General features: G+C 41.9%; 1 protein-coding gene across 8 annotated transcripts in view; it reads left to right on the top strand.

Moving 5' to 3' along the window:
• Window positions 1-16,670, top strand: part of ITPR1 (inositol 1,4,5-trisphosphate receptor type 1) — a 359,375-nt gene that overhangs the window by 216,015 nt on the left and 126,690 nt on the right. For all 8 annotated transcript variants that reach the window (XM_030802235.1, XM_030802234.1, XM_030802233.1 and 5 more), the window contains 4 exons: window positions 1,394-1,578; window positions 5,553-5,701; window positions 6,978-7,089; window positions 12,573-12,605. In XM_030802235.1, the coding sequence (XP_030658095.1) occupies window positions 1,394-1,578; window positions 5,553-5,701; window positions 6,978-7,089; window positions 12,573-12,605 (479 nt within the window). The remainder of the gene's footprint in view (window positions 1-1,393; window positions 1,579-5,552; window positions 5,702-6,977; window positions 7,090-12,572; window positions 12,606-16,670) is intronic.

The following is a 16,670-nucleotide window of genomic DNA, read 5'->3' as shown; positions in this document are numbered from 1 at the left end:
GCACTACCCAGAGTCCCCTCTGTGTCTCTTGGGGGTTGCTTCCTCATGACTAATACCACACCCAGAGCCCACTGTGTTAGTTGTTTAGCTTATGAGTATCCAAGGCATAGAGTTTCTAGCTGTGATGAGCGTGCCCTGTGCATCCTGCTTTTTAATTGTTTATTATTTGTATTTTTCCAAATTTCCCACTTTCTGTATTAGACTGTTAGAAAGTTGTTGGCTGGCTTATAGTTTTTTTTTCCCCTAAATTGTGTGTGTGTGTGTTTTTTTTAAATGGGATTTAAATAATTGCTTCTCATATTCCTCTTTCAGGATGTTGGAGTTGTTTTTACAATTAGATAGTTGAGTACTTTCTTTGCTTCTAGTGTTTTAAAGCATTGAAGGCAGGAAATTGTTGTTTTTTTGGACATTTTCCCATATGGAAAACAATGATTATTAGTCTTAATTATCTTCCTTTTCAAAATCTTTTATTTTGGAATAATTTCAGATTTATGGGACTGTAGCAAGGGTAGTACAGAGAGTTCCCACAGATCCCTCACCCATTGTCACCCATTGTCAGCATCTTACGTTAGCAGGGCACCTTTGTCAAGGCTAGGAAACTGACACTGGTACAATGCTATTACCTCAACTCCAGACTCGTTTCGAATTTCACCACTTTTCCCACTGCTGTCCCTTGTCATGCCCTTTTTCTGTTCCAGGATTTGATCCAGGCACCACCTTGCATTTGGTTGTCATGTCTCCCCAGTCTCTTCTGGTCTGTGACCATTTCTCAGCCTTTCATTGTTTCTTATGACCTTGACAGTCTTGACAAGTACTGGTCAGGAGTCCTGTAGCATGTCTCCCATCATGGGTTTCACTGATGTTTGTCTCATGCTTAGACTGGAGTTCTCCTTTCTTAAGAGGAAGAAAGAAGCACCTATCCGGAAAGAGGAGTTTATGCCAGTGTGAATGCTACCTTTAGGATTATGTTTGGAATAACCCAGCATTTTTGTAGATTGTCGAACAAACCCAAAAAATAACTAGCAAACAATTCATTGACCAAATGAGTTCCCTGTCTTGATTATTCTTAAAATACACAAACACCTCAGTGACCCTAAGAAGCCATTCATTGAGGAAACCCATTGAACTTTAACTCTGACATGCCCTGGCCTTATGACCTGAGAGCATTTTAACATTCCTAAGAGCCGCTTCCCCCCAGAATTCACACTGGGAAACCCTGACCCAAAAGATGGTGAAGTTGACTTAAGCTCCTCAGTCTTTAAGCTCAATACCAGGCAAGCTGGCCCATTCTGGGTGTGAAAAACCTGCTGGTTGGGGAATAGGGCGTCACGTCCATCTGTAGGGTGTCCCCCATAAAAGTTGTAGGCTCACGACTCATCTTTCTCCTGTGCAGCCAAGAGCCGGGCCATTGCCATTCCCGTGGACCTGGACAGCCAAGTCAACAACCTCTTTCTCAAGTCCCACAACATTGTGCAGAAAACAGCCATGAACTGGCGGCTCTCAGCCCGCAATGCCGCACGCAGGGACTCTGTTCTGGCAGCTTCCAGAGACTACCGGAATATCATTGAGAGACTGCAGGTAATGCCTGGTGTTGAGAGAAGTGATGCTTAGCCTGGCCTCAGGTGATTGCCACACGTAGCAGTGCGTCCTTGAGCCAGAGAGCATCTAAGCTGGGCCGTAGGAAGATGTCAGTGTGGTGAACGAATAGTCAAATGTTATATACGTAGGGCCAGGAGTGGGAGGTTACTTAGGAATAGAAAAGTTCCTGAAAAAGTGATGGTCTTTAAAGGTTACTCCTAGATTTGCAGATTTCTTGGTGAAAAATTGGGACTCTGCTCTTATTAGAAGGAAATATTGAAGTATTATAGAGGATGTTTAGAGTAAGAGCATAAATGTTCCATTCTTCCCATCACTCTGGGATTATTTAGCCTCTTGAATCAGCAGGTGAACAAGGGTGGTGATACCTGAGAGAAGAATTTTACATCAGAATGAGCCAGATGAAAACAAAAGTATTACTTCCAGCTAGATTATATACCTTTTTTCTTAGAATCTACCAAGACATCTGCTCTCCTTTTGTTAAAGGGGAGAGTAGTATTAGATGTTAAACACTTAAACATGCACCTTAACATTAACATATTTTTTATACAAGCACCTCAGTTGATGCTCTCACAGGTAGTACCTAGATCACAGTTTGAGAATCGCAGGCCCTTTGAATGAGCCCACAAGCAGTGTTTAAGAGTAGTCTCAGGCCAGTGCCTGGGTTAAATTTAAATCCTGCCTCTGCTGCTTAGAAATGGTGTTATCTTGGGAAAGTTACTTGACTTCTCGGTCCTTCAGATTCCTAGTCTGTAAAATAGTAGCACCTACCTCATGGGGTTGATGTGAGGATTAAGAGAGTTGATAATATGTCCCAGTTACCTGTATTTCGTGCAGCAAATCACAACAATTACTTTATTCTCTTTTGCTCTTCTGGAGGTTGACTGGGCTCCGCTAGCTATTTCTTGCTTAGAGTCTTTCATGGGGTTGCAGTCAGATAGTGACTGCGGTTGGACTCATCTTGACACCTTGATCACTCACATATTTGGCAGTTGATGCTGGTTGTCAGGTGGGACCTCAGCTGGATTTGTTGACTGAAACATCTCAATGTAGCCTGGGCTTCCTCACACCATGGCGGCTGGGTCCCAAGATGAGTATGTGTAGAGAGAGACAAGTGAAAACTTTATTGCTGTTATGACCTGGTTTCAGAAGTCACATAGCATCACCTTTACTGTACTCTGTTGGTCAAGGCAGTCTCAAAGGTTCACTGAAGTTCATGGGGAGGGAATCTAGACCATCATTCAATGAAAGGGATGTCAGTGTCACGTTGTAAGAAGAATGTGAAAGACAGGATATATTGTGGTATAGCCATCTTAGGAAAATAGAGTACACATAAAACACATAGAGCAGTGCCTGGCCTGCAGTGAGCACTCAGTTGAGGGCTGCTATTACTATTATTACTATTATTACTGTTGTTTACTACTAGGACTGTAATAGTCACTGAGTCTCTCTGTACAGTTACACAACCTACTTGAAGACAGATGAATTCATTAAATCATTCATCAGCTCCATGCAAGGCTCTGGGGATACAGTGGTCAGCAAAACTAGAAATGATCATCTTTGTCTCATAGTATCTCAAGTATCGGAAGGGAGAAAGAGACATTAACTTTTAAATATAAAATGGTGAGAGAGACAAGTGAGAAGTGCAGAGAAGTGAGGAGCGCTTGAAAGATTCTGATGAGGAAACTAATTTTGTCTGAGGTTAGGGATGAGGGTCAAGGAAGACCTTGCTGAGGCAAGTAACATTTGAACCAAGATGAGAAGGAACAGTAGGACTTAAAGAACAAAAGGGAGGGAAACAGCATGTGTAAAGACCATTATACAGAAAAGAAGATGAAAATAAAAGTATTACTCAATTCCAGCTAGATTATTCCTTTTTTTCTTAGCATCTACCAAGAGATCTGCTCTCCCTTTGTTAAAAGGGAGAGTCGTATTAGATGGGTGTTAAACACTTAAACGTGCATCTTAACTTGACCTATGAAACCCTGCTCTTATGAGCAAAGGAAGGTTAGTGTGGCTGGAGCCAGGAAGCTGGGGAGGCTGGCGGGACTTCTCGGGTCAAGTTAAGAATTTCAGCCTTTATCATAACACAACCAGTTCTTAAATAACAAAGAGAACCAGTTCGTGATTCCTGGTGGAGTGCTTCCTGATCCCACTATGCTTTTAGAAAGGTGGAGGGGATGTTGTAGACACCTCACTCCATGAGCACACAGTATTTTCTCACCTGCTCAAATGAAACAAACTATCTGCAATCAAACATGCTGGTTTCTTGTGCTCTTCTTAGATTTATTATGCATAGTCTTGGGAAATTAAATGAAACGCATAGGTGGGGAATACTGTTCTAAGGACTTGGCCAGTGGCTTAAAGGATTTGCATTATCCAATTATTTACCGTCTGAGTTCTTGTGGTTTATGAGATTGCCTGGTGCAGCAAAAGTTGTAATATAAGAAATTCACTCGCAAACCGACCACTTCTATAATTAATCCCCATCTAGACATCCCTCTCACTTAATGCTAGCATCTTTCCCCACCCATTGCTTTGCCATCTTTGTTGATGTCTCCTTGATTGCTGAATGCTATACATTTGACAATACAATGCAAATCAATTGCAATGTAAAGTTCAAACTGTGCAAAAGATGCAGGATTTTATGAAATACATGAACATGATAAGAACAACTTTAATCCTGTGTAAATACTGTAGACAAAGATTTGCCAGAGTCAGGATCAGTAACTATTGAAGAGAATATTGACTGGGTGCTTCCAAAAGGGATGCTATGGGGGGAACTGATAAGATCCTCAGAATTTTGCAAAAATGACCCTTTTTTAACTGTGCTGTGAAAGTCAGCATGAACTAAGGGATGTTGCAAAGTACTGTCCTACAGTCTTGTTGGGAAAATTGCCCCACTCAAAATTATTTGATTGATTCATGTATCTTTATGCATCTTAAACCTTATTGAGTGATTACATTCATCACCCAAATTCTGTTAAATCTAAGATTAAATTATCTTCATGACATTAGTTCCTGGATAAAATACTAGTTCATTCTTTCTCAATCCCAACTGGGTCCCAATTTAAGCAGCTTTTCCCATGCAAATGTCCTTGGTTAACCAGGCCTTCCCGTACTATCCAACGTGCTGTGTTTGGCCCCTGTCTTAGCCAACATGCCTCTAGGCAGGTTCTGAGTCACCAAACCGTAGAGCAGGCTTTAGCATCTTTTGAAGATAGTTTCTCATCTGTTTTCTATCATTTGCCTTCAAATGGTGTTTGTTATGTTGGTTTTGCTGCTCTTTCAACTTCTCTCTGTTTTCCTTTCCTACAGCTATGTGTTTTGCATTTGAAGACCATCATGCTATCAGGGTACATGTATTTAGCATGTTGATACAGCATGTTCATTCATTGGTGTCCTCATGTTTGTATGACTTTTTATTATGTGAATAATTCATGCTCATTGAAAATAAACAACACCGACAAGTATTTCTATATAGAAGAAAATTAGAATCACCTGTAATCCCACCACCCAGAGAAAACCAGTAGTAATGTTTTAATAATATTTGATGTTTATCCTTTAGCTAGATATTGATGATGTTTATAAAAATAGGGTTATTATCGTTTGACCTTTGTTATGCCCATGTCATAGACATCTTTCCATGTTGTTAAATTGATTTTTTTCCGTCATATTTTAAGCTACATGCAATGGTACCTTGAGTAGCATAAGGCCATCTTGAAAGAAGGGGTGGTGGGAAAGCTGACTTGTTTTCACTTTGTTTTCTGCATCAGAGGCTAATGTTTCAGGTAACCATTGGGCAATGTCTAATAGTTTGAGATGCCAGACGGTACTAAAGTTACTCTAACCTAGCCTACCCGTGCATCAGTGTTTTAGGGCAGAAATCAATGTCCTCACCCTCCTGTGGTTGGCGTCAGCCTGAGCCGTTGACTGAGGCTGTGTTTCCATTTTAGGACATCGTCTCCGCGCTGGAGGACCGTCTCAGGCCCCTGGTGCAGGCAGAGTTATCTGTGCTCGTGGATGTTCTCCACAGACCCGAGCTGCTTTTCCCAGAGAACACAGATGCCAGAAGGAAATGTGAAAGTGGCGGTTTCATTTGCAAGTAAGCGGCCTCTCTCTCTGGGGTGTTCATTTGCCAGAACCTTGATGACCTCACAAAGCTTTTGTTCCTGAAGAAGGAGACGTTGTCCTGTTTTTTAACTTTGATGAATGCAAGGTCATGTGCTAAAGTCCTGTTCTGACCTCCCCAAAGTAAGTTTGTCTATTAAATCCTGCTTACTGACACTTTTTTGTTTTGTTTTGCTTTGTTTTTTTGGTGAGAAGTTCTTATTTTAACTGCATGCCCATTCATTCATTCATTACAGTGCACCCACCGTGTGCTGTGGTACAGACATAAAAAAGCCATGATCCCTCAGCCCTCAGAAATCTCAGACCTATCATGACCTCACCATCTTTTCCTAACAATTTTGTGATTTCTTAGTTTATGCCTTGTGCGTAATCTGTAAGCAACAAGCAGACTCATGGTTAGAAATCTCCATTAGATTTTTGCCCTAAGGCCAGGCACGGTGGCTCACGCCTGTAATCCCAGCACTTTGGGAGGCCGAGGCTGGTGAATCACCTGAGGTCAGGAGTTCAAGACCAGCCTGGCCAACCTGGTGAAACCCCATCTCAACTAAAAACACAAAAATTAGCCGGGCATGGCAGCGGGCTTCTGTAATCCCACCTACTCTGTGGCTGAGGCAGGGGAATCACTTGAACCCAGGAGGCGAGGGCTACAGTGAGCCAAGATCGCGCTACTGCACTCCAGCCTGGGTAACAGAACGAGACCCTGTCTCAAAAAAAAAAAAAAAAAAAAAAAAAGATTTTTACCCTAAGATTAGTTGTTTGTTTAGCTTGGGGCTGGACTCTGCCTATGAGTTTCTTACTTTTCTGGGCCCCTGTAAGGACAAGCTTGTGCATAAGGGAAGTGTGTGTATTGGCCTCAACCATCATCCTCATGAGTTGTTTTTGTTTTGCAGTGTTGGCATATTTGACCCATTTTACCGGCAATTCTCAGTGGATAAATAGCCACGCTTTATAAACGGGCAGGTCTGAGTGGACCTCTGTCTCGGTTCTCCTCTCCATATAATCTCTCCATTGTATGTGGCTGACTCCTGCCCAGTGAGCCTGTTTGCTGTGACTTACCAGCAGATGTCACTATTGAGACACAGTCGCTAACTGGCTGTTCTCAGTGCAGGGAATGCCCTGAAGTATGTTTAACCTGAGAGCTCTTAATAAATATTTGTTCATTAACGGACTAGTTAAAATAAATTGCTTGTGAAGTGTTTTTAATTTAAAGTTAGCTTCAACGAAGTAATCCATGGTTTTCCCCCATTCAGGTTAATAAAGCATACAAAACAGCTGCTAGAAGAAAATGAAGAGAAACTCTGCATTAAGGTCCTACAGACCCTGAGGGAAATGATGACCAAAGATAGAGGCTATGGAGAAAAGGTACTGCATTTTATTTTCATGGTCAAACCAGGTTTTACTATGAAACTGAAGGGAGGGACCTTTAAAAACCCATCTTAGCTCAGGCATTACCGACTGAGGGGCTGGCTTTTAAAAAAAAAAAAAAAAAGCTGTTTATCCAGCCCTTAAAGGGAGCTAAATCATATGACTGTCTTTTTTAAAAGTCAAATATACTTAGTCGTCTCTTATAGGCTGCTTGCCACATAATCTAACGTCAGAGAAGTGGTAATAACAAGATTTTCCATCTATTTAAATTCCCAGTGAGGAGCAAATGCCTCTTGTGTATCAAAGTATGAGTTTCTGAGTTTTAGTTTTCAGCTAAGCATACCTGTGGGTTTACTTGCCTCGTTCAGATGAGATGTTGCACAATCCTTTCAGTGCATCAAGAAACACCCTCCACTTCTAACTGCAATTAAGGCAGGCATACACGTCACCGCTTCTGAGGGAGATTGGGAAATGGACAGTCCCGTGACCTGATTGTTCTTAGTATATGCAGTGAACAAGGATATACCAGCTCCATTCCTTACACCTCTGATGTTGGGCAGAGCAGGACAGAAACAATCTCATTCCCTTTCCTTTCAGCCCCCAGCAACAAATGATGGGCGTGAATTTAAATCTCACTCATTTTCATTTGAAGGTAATAACATTCACTGATGGTCAGCTAGCTACATTTAGCAACAATTTCCGAGTAGGTGAATATGCTGATATCACTGACTTATCAAAATACCCAGTAAGTCATTTTTCAGCTCTAGGAAGAAGCCTTGATAATTAAATCGGCCTGCCTTGTCAAAATCGATGGTGGCAACCAGATTGTCGCAAGTATAAATGTCTGCAGGAATGTTGCTTTCTAACCTATCTGTCATTAATATTAGAGCAATGTTACTAGTGAGACTCCTTGGATAAGAAAACAGAAAACAGATTTTGTAGTTTCTTAGTTTATACCGTGGGGCATAATCTGTAAGCAACAAGCAGTTCCATGACTAGAAATCTCCATTACATTTTTAGAAACTAATTAGAACATAGGTTTCTGTAACTCAGTAGGAATTTTGCAGAGAAAACCTGCCAGACAAGAGTTTATAAATATAAATGATAGAAGTGAAGACCCCTGGTAAGGTGAGAAGTCCTGGGATGGTCTGTTCATACCTGTATAGGCACCTAGTAGGTCTCACTCTTAAAAACAAGAAAAGAAAAAAAGGCAGGGGGTGTGGGGGAAGGCTGATGGCAGAGAATACACTTACCAGACAGATAAATATTAACCATTTATTTCACAAGATCTTCATTTCTCTTAAAGTGAGTTTTCAGAAACATTTATAAAATATGAATCTAATTACAGAAACTTGCTCTCCATAAAAAAAGGTTAAATCCACCAAAGCTGAGTGAATATTTTTGCATCCATGGGCATAAAACCTGATTTTTCAAATCTGGAGACCACAATTTTCTCTTATTTGGAATATCTATTTCTTTCCATAACCGAGGTATTTAAAGTAAACTTTGGTGCCTCTATTCTAGTGACTTACAAGTTGTGATTATACATGCAGTTCCCTGCAGTTGTCTTTTTATAACCTGGAAAGTAGAAGCATTGTCCTGGAGTGTCCTGAGTCTCTATTGCATGGCAGACAAGTATGTCAGGGTCTTTGAGGCTATGTGGAAGGTGTGCTGCCCTGCTCCCTGCCCCTATCCATTAGTGCCAACTGGGAGAGCATCCCAGACCCCAGGGGATGCCACATGAGAAATGTCATAATGCATGTTATAAAGCTCATGGAGAAAGAAAGGGCATAGGGCTGAGAGGCCCTTCAAAGGAGATCACTTGGAAAGAGTAAATTATATCACAGTTTTGTAGAGGTTCCTGGGGTCTAGCTTAAATCCTTTTCAGCTGCTGAAGAAATTAGTCACACCTAAGCAGAGAGGCTTGGAGAAGAGATGGCATTTCTTTTCAGTCTGGTTAGGGCTGTCGTTCCCATCCATGAACGTGAACAAACTATAGGCCATCATGGAAAATGCCATGAAAGCAAGGAAGATGCTCTAGAAACCCACGTTAGCCCCTCCAAACCTGCAAGACTTGTGCTTCTGGCCCAATGCTTGACTGCCGGGAAATGCTACTTAGCCATTCCTATTAATTGAACTTCAAAAGAGAGAGAAGGAGAACGAGGGACACTAAAGTATTTCTGTCTCCTGACCTGGTAGCTAGTATTCACTTTGTCTGTCTCACTAAGGCTTTTTGAAGATGCTTTTTGATGGTTTACTGGCTGCCCCGTTTGACTAAAGAGGCATGACGCACAGGGCAGGCCGACTTTTTCAAGGGCAGAAATAAGCCAGAGCCAAAGAACTAAGCTTTCTCAAGCAAACCAGTTGGCTTGAGTCAATATAATAAATGAGGTGTTCTTTGGCCCGAGTGCTGAAGACGACACCACGGCGAGTGTGGAGGCCGTTTCCCTCCTCCCATCCCTGTTTTCTGATGAGTGGCCACTTATGGAGCTTGTCCCGTGACTGACACTTCCCTGGTGATGTCCAGAATTGTTCTGCTTCTCTGCGCTCTCCTGAGCCTTCACCGCCAAAGAATCAGATCTGGAGGGGCCCTGGCATGGCCTCTTCCAACTCTCCCTGTGCATACGAGGAGGCTGGGGCTAAGAGCTGAGAGACTGCCCGAGGTCACATGTGAAGTCTATATGAGATCAAGATTAGAGTCTGGGTTTCCCAAATGCCTGTGCAGTCTCCTCTCCAGCCTCCCCTGAGGTGGTGTCCACCATGTGTGGGCTGGGTTTTCTTGCCCTTTTTCTAAGCGATAATCATTAAGGATGATGAGACGTAGGTACCTTTACCCATCTTTACTTTCTCATTCAACTTTAGTACTTAGTGAGAGTCACAGATGAAAAAGAAAGTTGACATCATTTTTTATTATCCTGTTCAAAAACTTTGGCGTGCCTGTATGGGTCTCCCTGCCTTGGGGAAAAAAAGCCATGAAGAACTGTCACCCGTAAGTAGACTAAAACATGATAGAATCACTGTAAGACTGACCTACACTTTTTAAAAGTCATGGATATTCACTAGTTTCCTAGATTATGTCATAAGTCACAATGATAACATTGATCGACCTCTTGTCATGTGCTAGCCACTGTACTAAACACATCTGCCTTGTCTCAGTTCAGCCTCAGAGATAGATACCACTATTGTCATTAACTATTTTATACGCAAGGAAGAGAAAGCATAGGCTCCAAGAGCTTCAGAATTTGCCCGGGGTTAATTACAAGGGAACCTGGCATTCAAACCCAGACAGTCTGATCCTAGAGTCCTAGCTCTTCACCACTGCATTATCAGTGAACAGATGGACACCATTTGAGTGTTTTGAGGTCCACCTACAGGTTGAACCTTTAAGTTTCCTTTACGTTACATGATTATGTAAACAATAGTGGGCATTAGCCCTGAGAGCACTAAATGTATCAAAACTTAAACTTCTAGTCTTCAGCTCATTGCTGATTTTAACAGTTGAAAACACTCTCCAATAGATATCAAGTGAGTTTACAAAGTGTGATTGTCCCAAGGTCATCCAAAACCAGTTTTGGTCAGTTCCTACACAGAGGAATCAGACTAGTGAGTAGCAAGTGGTTGGTTCACTTGTCTGGGTCCAGTGTCCCCAGGAAGTGCCTGTTCAAGAACTATCATGGCCGGACACGGTGGCTCATGCCTGTAATCCCAGCACTTTGGGAGGCCGAGGCAGGTGGATCACCTGAGGTCAGGAGTTCGAGACCAGCCTGGCCAACATGGAGAAACCTCGTCTCTACTAAAAATACAAAAGTTAGCCTGACGTGGTGCCACACTCCTATAATCCCAGCTACTTGGGAGGCTGAGGCAGGAGAATCACTCGAACCCAGGAGGTGGAGGTTGTAGTGAGCCAAGATTGTACCACTGCACTCCAGCCTGGGTGACAGAGCAAGACTCCATCTCAAAACAACAGCAACAACAACAACAACAAATTATCACATATGATGAAAGGTAGGGGCTGACTGAAGAAGATGGCCAGAGATTTTAATCATGACGACTTAGGAATAAAAAAAAATCTTTAATTCTTACGTCTCTAAAATGCAAAGGACCATCAATGCATATACTTCTCAGAGTGTTAAATATAAAATAAATATTAAAATTATCACCAAAATAATGATGAAATACATTTTTGCATGGTGTTTATCGTGTCTTTCAGTCCTGTGTATTCAAAGTTAATAAACTTTAAAATTATATGAGGACTTTACAAACACTGTGTGCAATGCCTACTAATCTCTGCTTTTAATCTACAGTTTAAACCATGTCTGTGTTGAAAAGAAAATAACCTCCCACAGCTAAATATCTCTAAAATTTAATCTGAATCACTCTCTAACTCAGAAAATCTTCAAGCCCCCAGATTCTGCTTGAGAAGGAAACATAATTATTTTATGTATTATTAATAATTGCTTTTGTTTACTCTAGGTTTTTATTATTAAACTGCTGTTGACTTAAGTTATTACTCAAAGAGCTTTGGAAAGAAATTCAGAGGCCAGGAATTAATGTAAAAGGATATCTCAGAATGTATTTAAAATCCATTTCCCTTCTGAATAGTAGTAGCTGTTTTAGTACTAGAAAGTATATGACCTCAGGTAATGCCTGGGTTTTCATTTCATACAAATTGTCAGTCTCCCATTAATTACCAAAGTGTCTTTGCTCCAGGTGAGTAAAGTATTAACATTTCCAGCTACTAGAGTTTCTGACAGCAACTTAAATTTGCAAAATATACTAAATGTTAACAAAGCCTAATAAAAAATCAGTTGAGGATCATCCATCTATCCTTAAACAAGCATAATTGTGATACTTCTCTTGTGCTTTTGTTTTTCTTGGACACGATGCTGATAAATCCCATGTCACTAATATCACTCGAGTTGGCACTAATCATTGTAGAGGGAGTATAGTTTCCTTTAATCATCCACAGGACCGGGCTGGGGATATGCTGGTCTTATGAGCTGCTGAAGTTACAGCTGGTACTGTTTGAGCTTCTGACCCCCACTGAGTCATAAAATGAAGCTAAGGAAAGAATTTTCTTCTAAACTGGGCTAATTCTACTCTAGTCTTTCACTCTACTCTTTCCCACCCTCTTCGGAAAAAAACAAGGGGGAATTTGCCCTTGCTCCCAGCTCGGTTCAAGTTTTAATGTCCACCAGCAAGCGCAGGGCTGTCTGCACATGTGGTTAAGTGACCTGCGAGGTCTGATGTCTGACATGTGAATAAAGCGTGGCAGCATCGTGTCCGTTTTGGTCCTGAGCAGATGTCACTGTGAGCTCTGGCCGTGTCCTCAGTGCCCAAGCCTCTTAGGATGGTTACCCCATCTAGCAAGGCTTCAAGGAGAAAGTGTCAGCAGTAAGAGTAAAGTCTGTAAACTTGGCTGGCTTGTATTTCCTTTCCTAACATTTCCTTCTTTCTCTCTCCCCTTTTTTCTTTTCCAGCTAATTTCCATTGATGAATTGGATAATGCTGAGGTCCTAATTTTGTTGTTTTTTGTTTTTCATGTCTCATGGTGGTGTTTCTGTGACACCTTCCCAGTTAGCCCTGTGATCCTTCCTCTAGTCTCACAGCGTTGAGTATCTGGCTTTGTGTGGTGTGCCCTCTGGGGGTGAGTGGAGTCTGTTGTGTCTGTGTTAGCATTTCCCATGAGTTTGTTTGCCATTAGTCCTTGGAGATCTCATCTGAGTCTAGATAAAGACTTTCTAAACTGCAATAAGATTTTAATTGTTCACTGTCTAAAATCTCAACTGAATTTGTGGTTGACGCTGGCCATTAACCTATCTCTGAAAGTCAGTTTTGAAATTGGCCTAAAGAACTTCTTTATCTGTGAGTAAAGCATCTAATGCAAAAAGATACAACAGCATTGGTATAATTTGAAAGTAGTAAAAAAGGAAAACTCATTACTCTCTTGGTCTACGTATTGAAAAGTATTGAGTGTGAGAGTTCATATAAAACTTTTTTTTTAAAGTGCAGCGTGAATTCCTACGTGCTAGTTGAGACTTTACATCCACAGGCTCACCGGCAAGGTTAGAAATGTACTGTATCCATGGCTTCTCTTCTAGGAAAACTATGTATAGATCCAGAAATTGAGTATCATCCAGCGGCTTCTGTGCTTATATATCAAGCTAGTTTCCCTTACCCAGAATTACCTTGGAGACTGACTAGTGATCATTTTGTTTGGGATCTGGGGGCCTCTTGAATGTTTTCTGTTTTGTGCATTTTTTCAATATTCCTTGCTGTATTTTTAGGTTGTGACACATGCTAGGTAAATGCTACCAGAAAAATTTAATTTGGGGAATTCATGTACATAATTGAGAGGGTTTAATTGGTTGGCAAATCAAGAAAACTGGACTTAAACTTAATTTGTCTTTTAAAAGTCACTTCTCTGATCTACTTCAGATCTCTGTTTCTTCTTTTAGTAGACCAGCTAATGCCTTTAGATGAGATAGAGCTACCAAATAGAACATGCTGTCTACTCTAGTATCTACTCTAATTAATACACCGTAATTTCAGGAATACTAAGAAATGGTTCAGATATCCCTAAGGAGGGTTTGAATTACAAGCTTAAAACAGAAAGCAGCATGAGTGCTTATGTTGAATTTGGCACAGTTGCCTCAGGAATGGAGCTCAGAGAGGCTAAGTGACTGGTTCTAGCTCACACAGCTAGACAGTGAATACATCAGGACAAACACGTGGCTGGCTTTCCCGATGTGCTTACTGTTCTACTACAGTCAATTCCATAAGCACAGATTTTTCCTTATATTAATTAGGCAGGAGCAGGTGAGAGGGCCATGCCTTCTGGGAAGACTAGAAGGTGAGAAAAACAAAAGGGAGTGCACCAACTTAATTAACTGCTGTAACTGCAGGGAATTTTGCCGTTTCCTGTTTAGCCTTCCTTCTTCCGGATTATTTGTATGCCAGAAAAATCACTTCTATGCTGAATTTGATGTTGACACCATTTAAGACTCTTATTTCTACATAGAGTTGTAAATGCCTCACTGATTTAAATTTTTCCTCTGAAATATTGAGGTTGAGTTTCTATTTGCTTAAGTACAAATTAAGTCGGGATAGGAAAACCTTCCCTAATCAGAGTTTGTGGTGTTATTAATACACTGTTTTGCACCATAGTAATCAGTTGATGTGTTTGCTTGCTCAAGATAGAACTTGGGTCTCCTGGCTGGGAGTTTATTGCTCACTTATGGAAAGATTCCACAGTTAGAGCAGGTGTGTTTATAATTATACTCTAGGAAATAGAATACTGTCTGTTTATAAAAGAGGAATGTTCTGGCAGCCCCTCAGATTCTTTGAAAATTCCCTGAAGAAGCAACTGTGGATCCCCCTCTGCGTTGTTCGCCTGGCAACTGTCAGCGCCGGGACACCGACACCCTGTCTTCAGCCCCTCAGGCTGGTGGATCTGGCCCTCTCAGCAGAGATGCCTCCTTGGCCTTTATAACTGATGCTGTTCTGGAAGCTACCACAGCTCCTGTGGTTTCTCCCCCACCAAGCCATTTGCCGGTGTGTACTCCTAGAAACCTGCAGCCCACAGCTAGAGTTCTGCAGAAGCTTAATGAGAATTCATGCCGGCCCAGGATTAGGGCAGGGCCTCACATCTGAACTGCACACCCATGTTCCAAAGTCTGAGTGTGGTGAGGAATTGCCCCAAGTCTGAGTAGGGCCTGCCCAGGGGCCCACTGAGGAAGGGACACCACGCTTTGATCATAGAGGCCACTTGATGTGCAATTAATGACTTGAAAAAAAGTACAATGCCTACTGAGGCCCTGTCAGTGCTCTGAGAAAACAGGGTGAAACGAGGACAGAGGTGTAGATTTCCTGCAAGAAAAGTGCATGGTATGGGGTCTTCCTCGCTGCCTTCTAGAATAAAATTTTGTTTGAAACCAGGAAGAGGAGGGGTTGTTTGTTTTTTGGCAAACAAAGAGGCAGAGTCTCCATCCTTACCCCCTGATTTTTCTTAATCCCTTGGGGCTGGGGTGGGGGGACAGATGGGGTGGAGCAGAGAGGGAAACTCCTTGTGTTGTTGTACCTTCCACTCAGAGCTGGGTGAATTGTTACACATGTGTACACCTGTGTAGCCACCACCTAAATCAAGGCACAGAATGTTTCCATCACCCCAGAAAGTTCCCTCCTCTAGCCATTTTTGGCTTGGAACAGTTAACAGCTGGTGCTAAAGACATTCATTTATATGACTCATATTTGAGTGCCTGTTACATCCAGGGGGATTTGGATACAGTGGTGCCCCAAATGGGCACAGTGTCTGCCATTCTGTAGATTACAGTTTTGTGGGGCAAAGGGACAATAATACAGATTCATGCAAGATGACAGCTCTCAACTGTGAGACATATTAGAAAGGAGAAGCTCATGGAATCCGGGGACTTCTACCTAAGCAGGGAGGCCAGGTAGCAGCTTAGGAGATCAGGTGACGACAGGTGAGTGGCCCCAACAGGTAATCATGTGAATTACTTTTCTATGCTTTAAAGTCCTGCACTAATCAAACGGATGGTTCTGGCGAAGTACTCCCGAGGTGGTGTACTCGGGAACAGTATTCCACCTAGTTTTCATAGATGTGTCTGTAGAAAGGATTGGTGTGTTTAGGAAGCAGGTACTGTAGTTCAGTGGATGTGTCTGTTTCTACATATTTGAGATGTGCTTCCTACTGAATCACTGCCTCCTTGGAACTGTGGAATCTCTGGAGCCATTGTTGCCAGGTAGCAACTTTGCCCTCCTGCATTGCAACAAAAAAGCTAAATTCACATTCCAGCTACTCAGGGCGGCTGCAGCCTGCGTATGTTAACTCCTCGACTTCTCCTACTTGAGCTGTTTCCGCGGGCAAAAGATGCCATTGTAAAATTCGGGGGGTGGGGGGTGTTGGGGGGGAACAGGAGAAACACAGAGTGATTAAATTTCACCTTCAGGGGGCGTTCTCATGACGCCCAACCCAGGGTGGAGGTGTCCTACTTTTTTACATTGCTGTGAACTGCTGGGTTGGGTACCTGCCAGTGTTCAGGCAGCAGTTACATAAGAGCTGCTTTTTTTCCTGGAATTTAGGCTCACTGCTGATGTGTGACCTTCAGCAGTAATTGCCAATAAATGCAGTGGGGCTGTTTACTGTTAGACACTGGCAACCACAGAGAAAACTCAACTCAGAACATACAGAAGCTATTGCAGAGTCAGTGGAGGGATATATACATATATGTGTGTGTGTGTGTGTGTGTGTGTGTGTGTGTGTGTGTGTGTGTATATATATATATATCACTGAGATTATTCCGTAATGACTGAAGTTGTATAATTTGGTCATGTCAGAATGTGTTTTTAAAAAATGAACTTTGCTATTCAGTTCTGATGAGCTTGTCCTATAAAGTGTAGGTGAAAACACATTCTTGGAGCTAAATAATTTTGCTTAGTTCTGCTTCTAAAAACCAATAGTTAGCAAAGATAGTTGTCTCAGCAGATAGGAAGATTTAAAGTTGTTCTACTGAAATGCTAGATAACTTCTATTTTAGCTCAATTTTCTTTAAAGCTTT

The sequence above is a fragment of the Nomascus leucogenys genome, chromosome 21 (assembly GCF_006542625.1).
Source record: "Nomascus leucogenys isolate Asia chromosome 21, Asia_NLE_v1, whole genome shotgun sequence".
Classification (NCBI taxonomy): Eukaryota; Metazoa; Chordata; class Mammalia; order Primates; family Hylobatidae; genus Nomascus; species Nomascus leucogenys.
The sequence above is the reverse complement of the archived record's forward strand: the minus strand, read 5'-3'. Positions and strand labels throughout refer to the sequence as shown.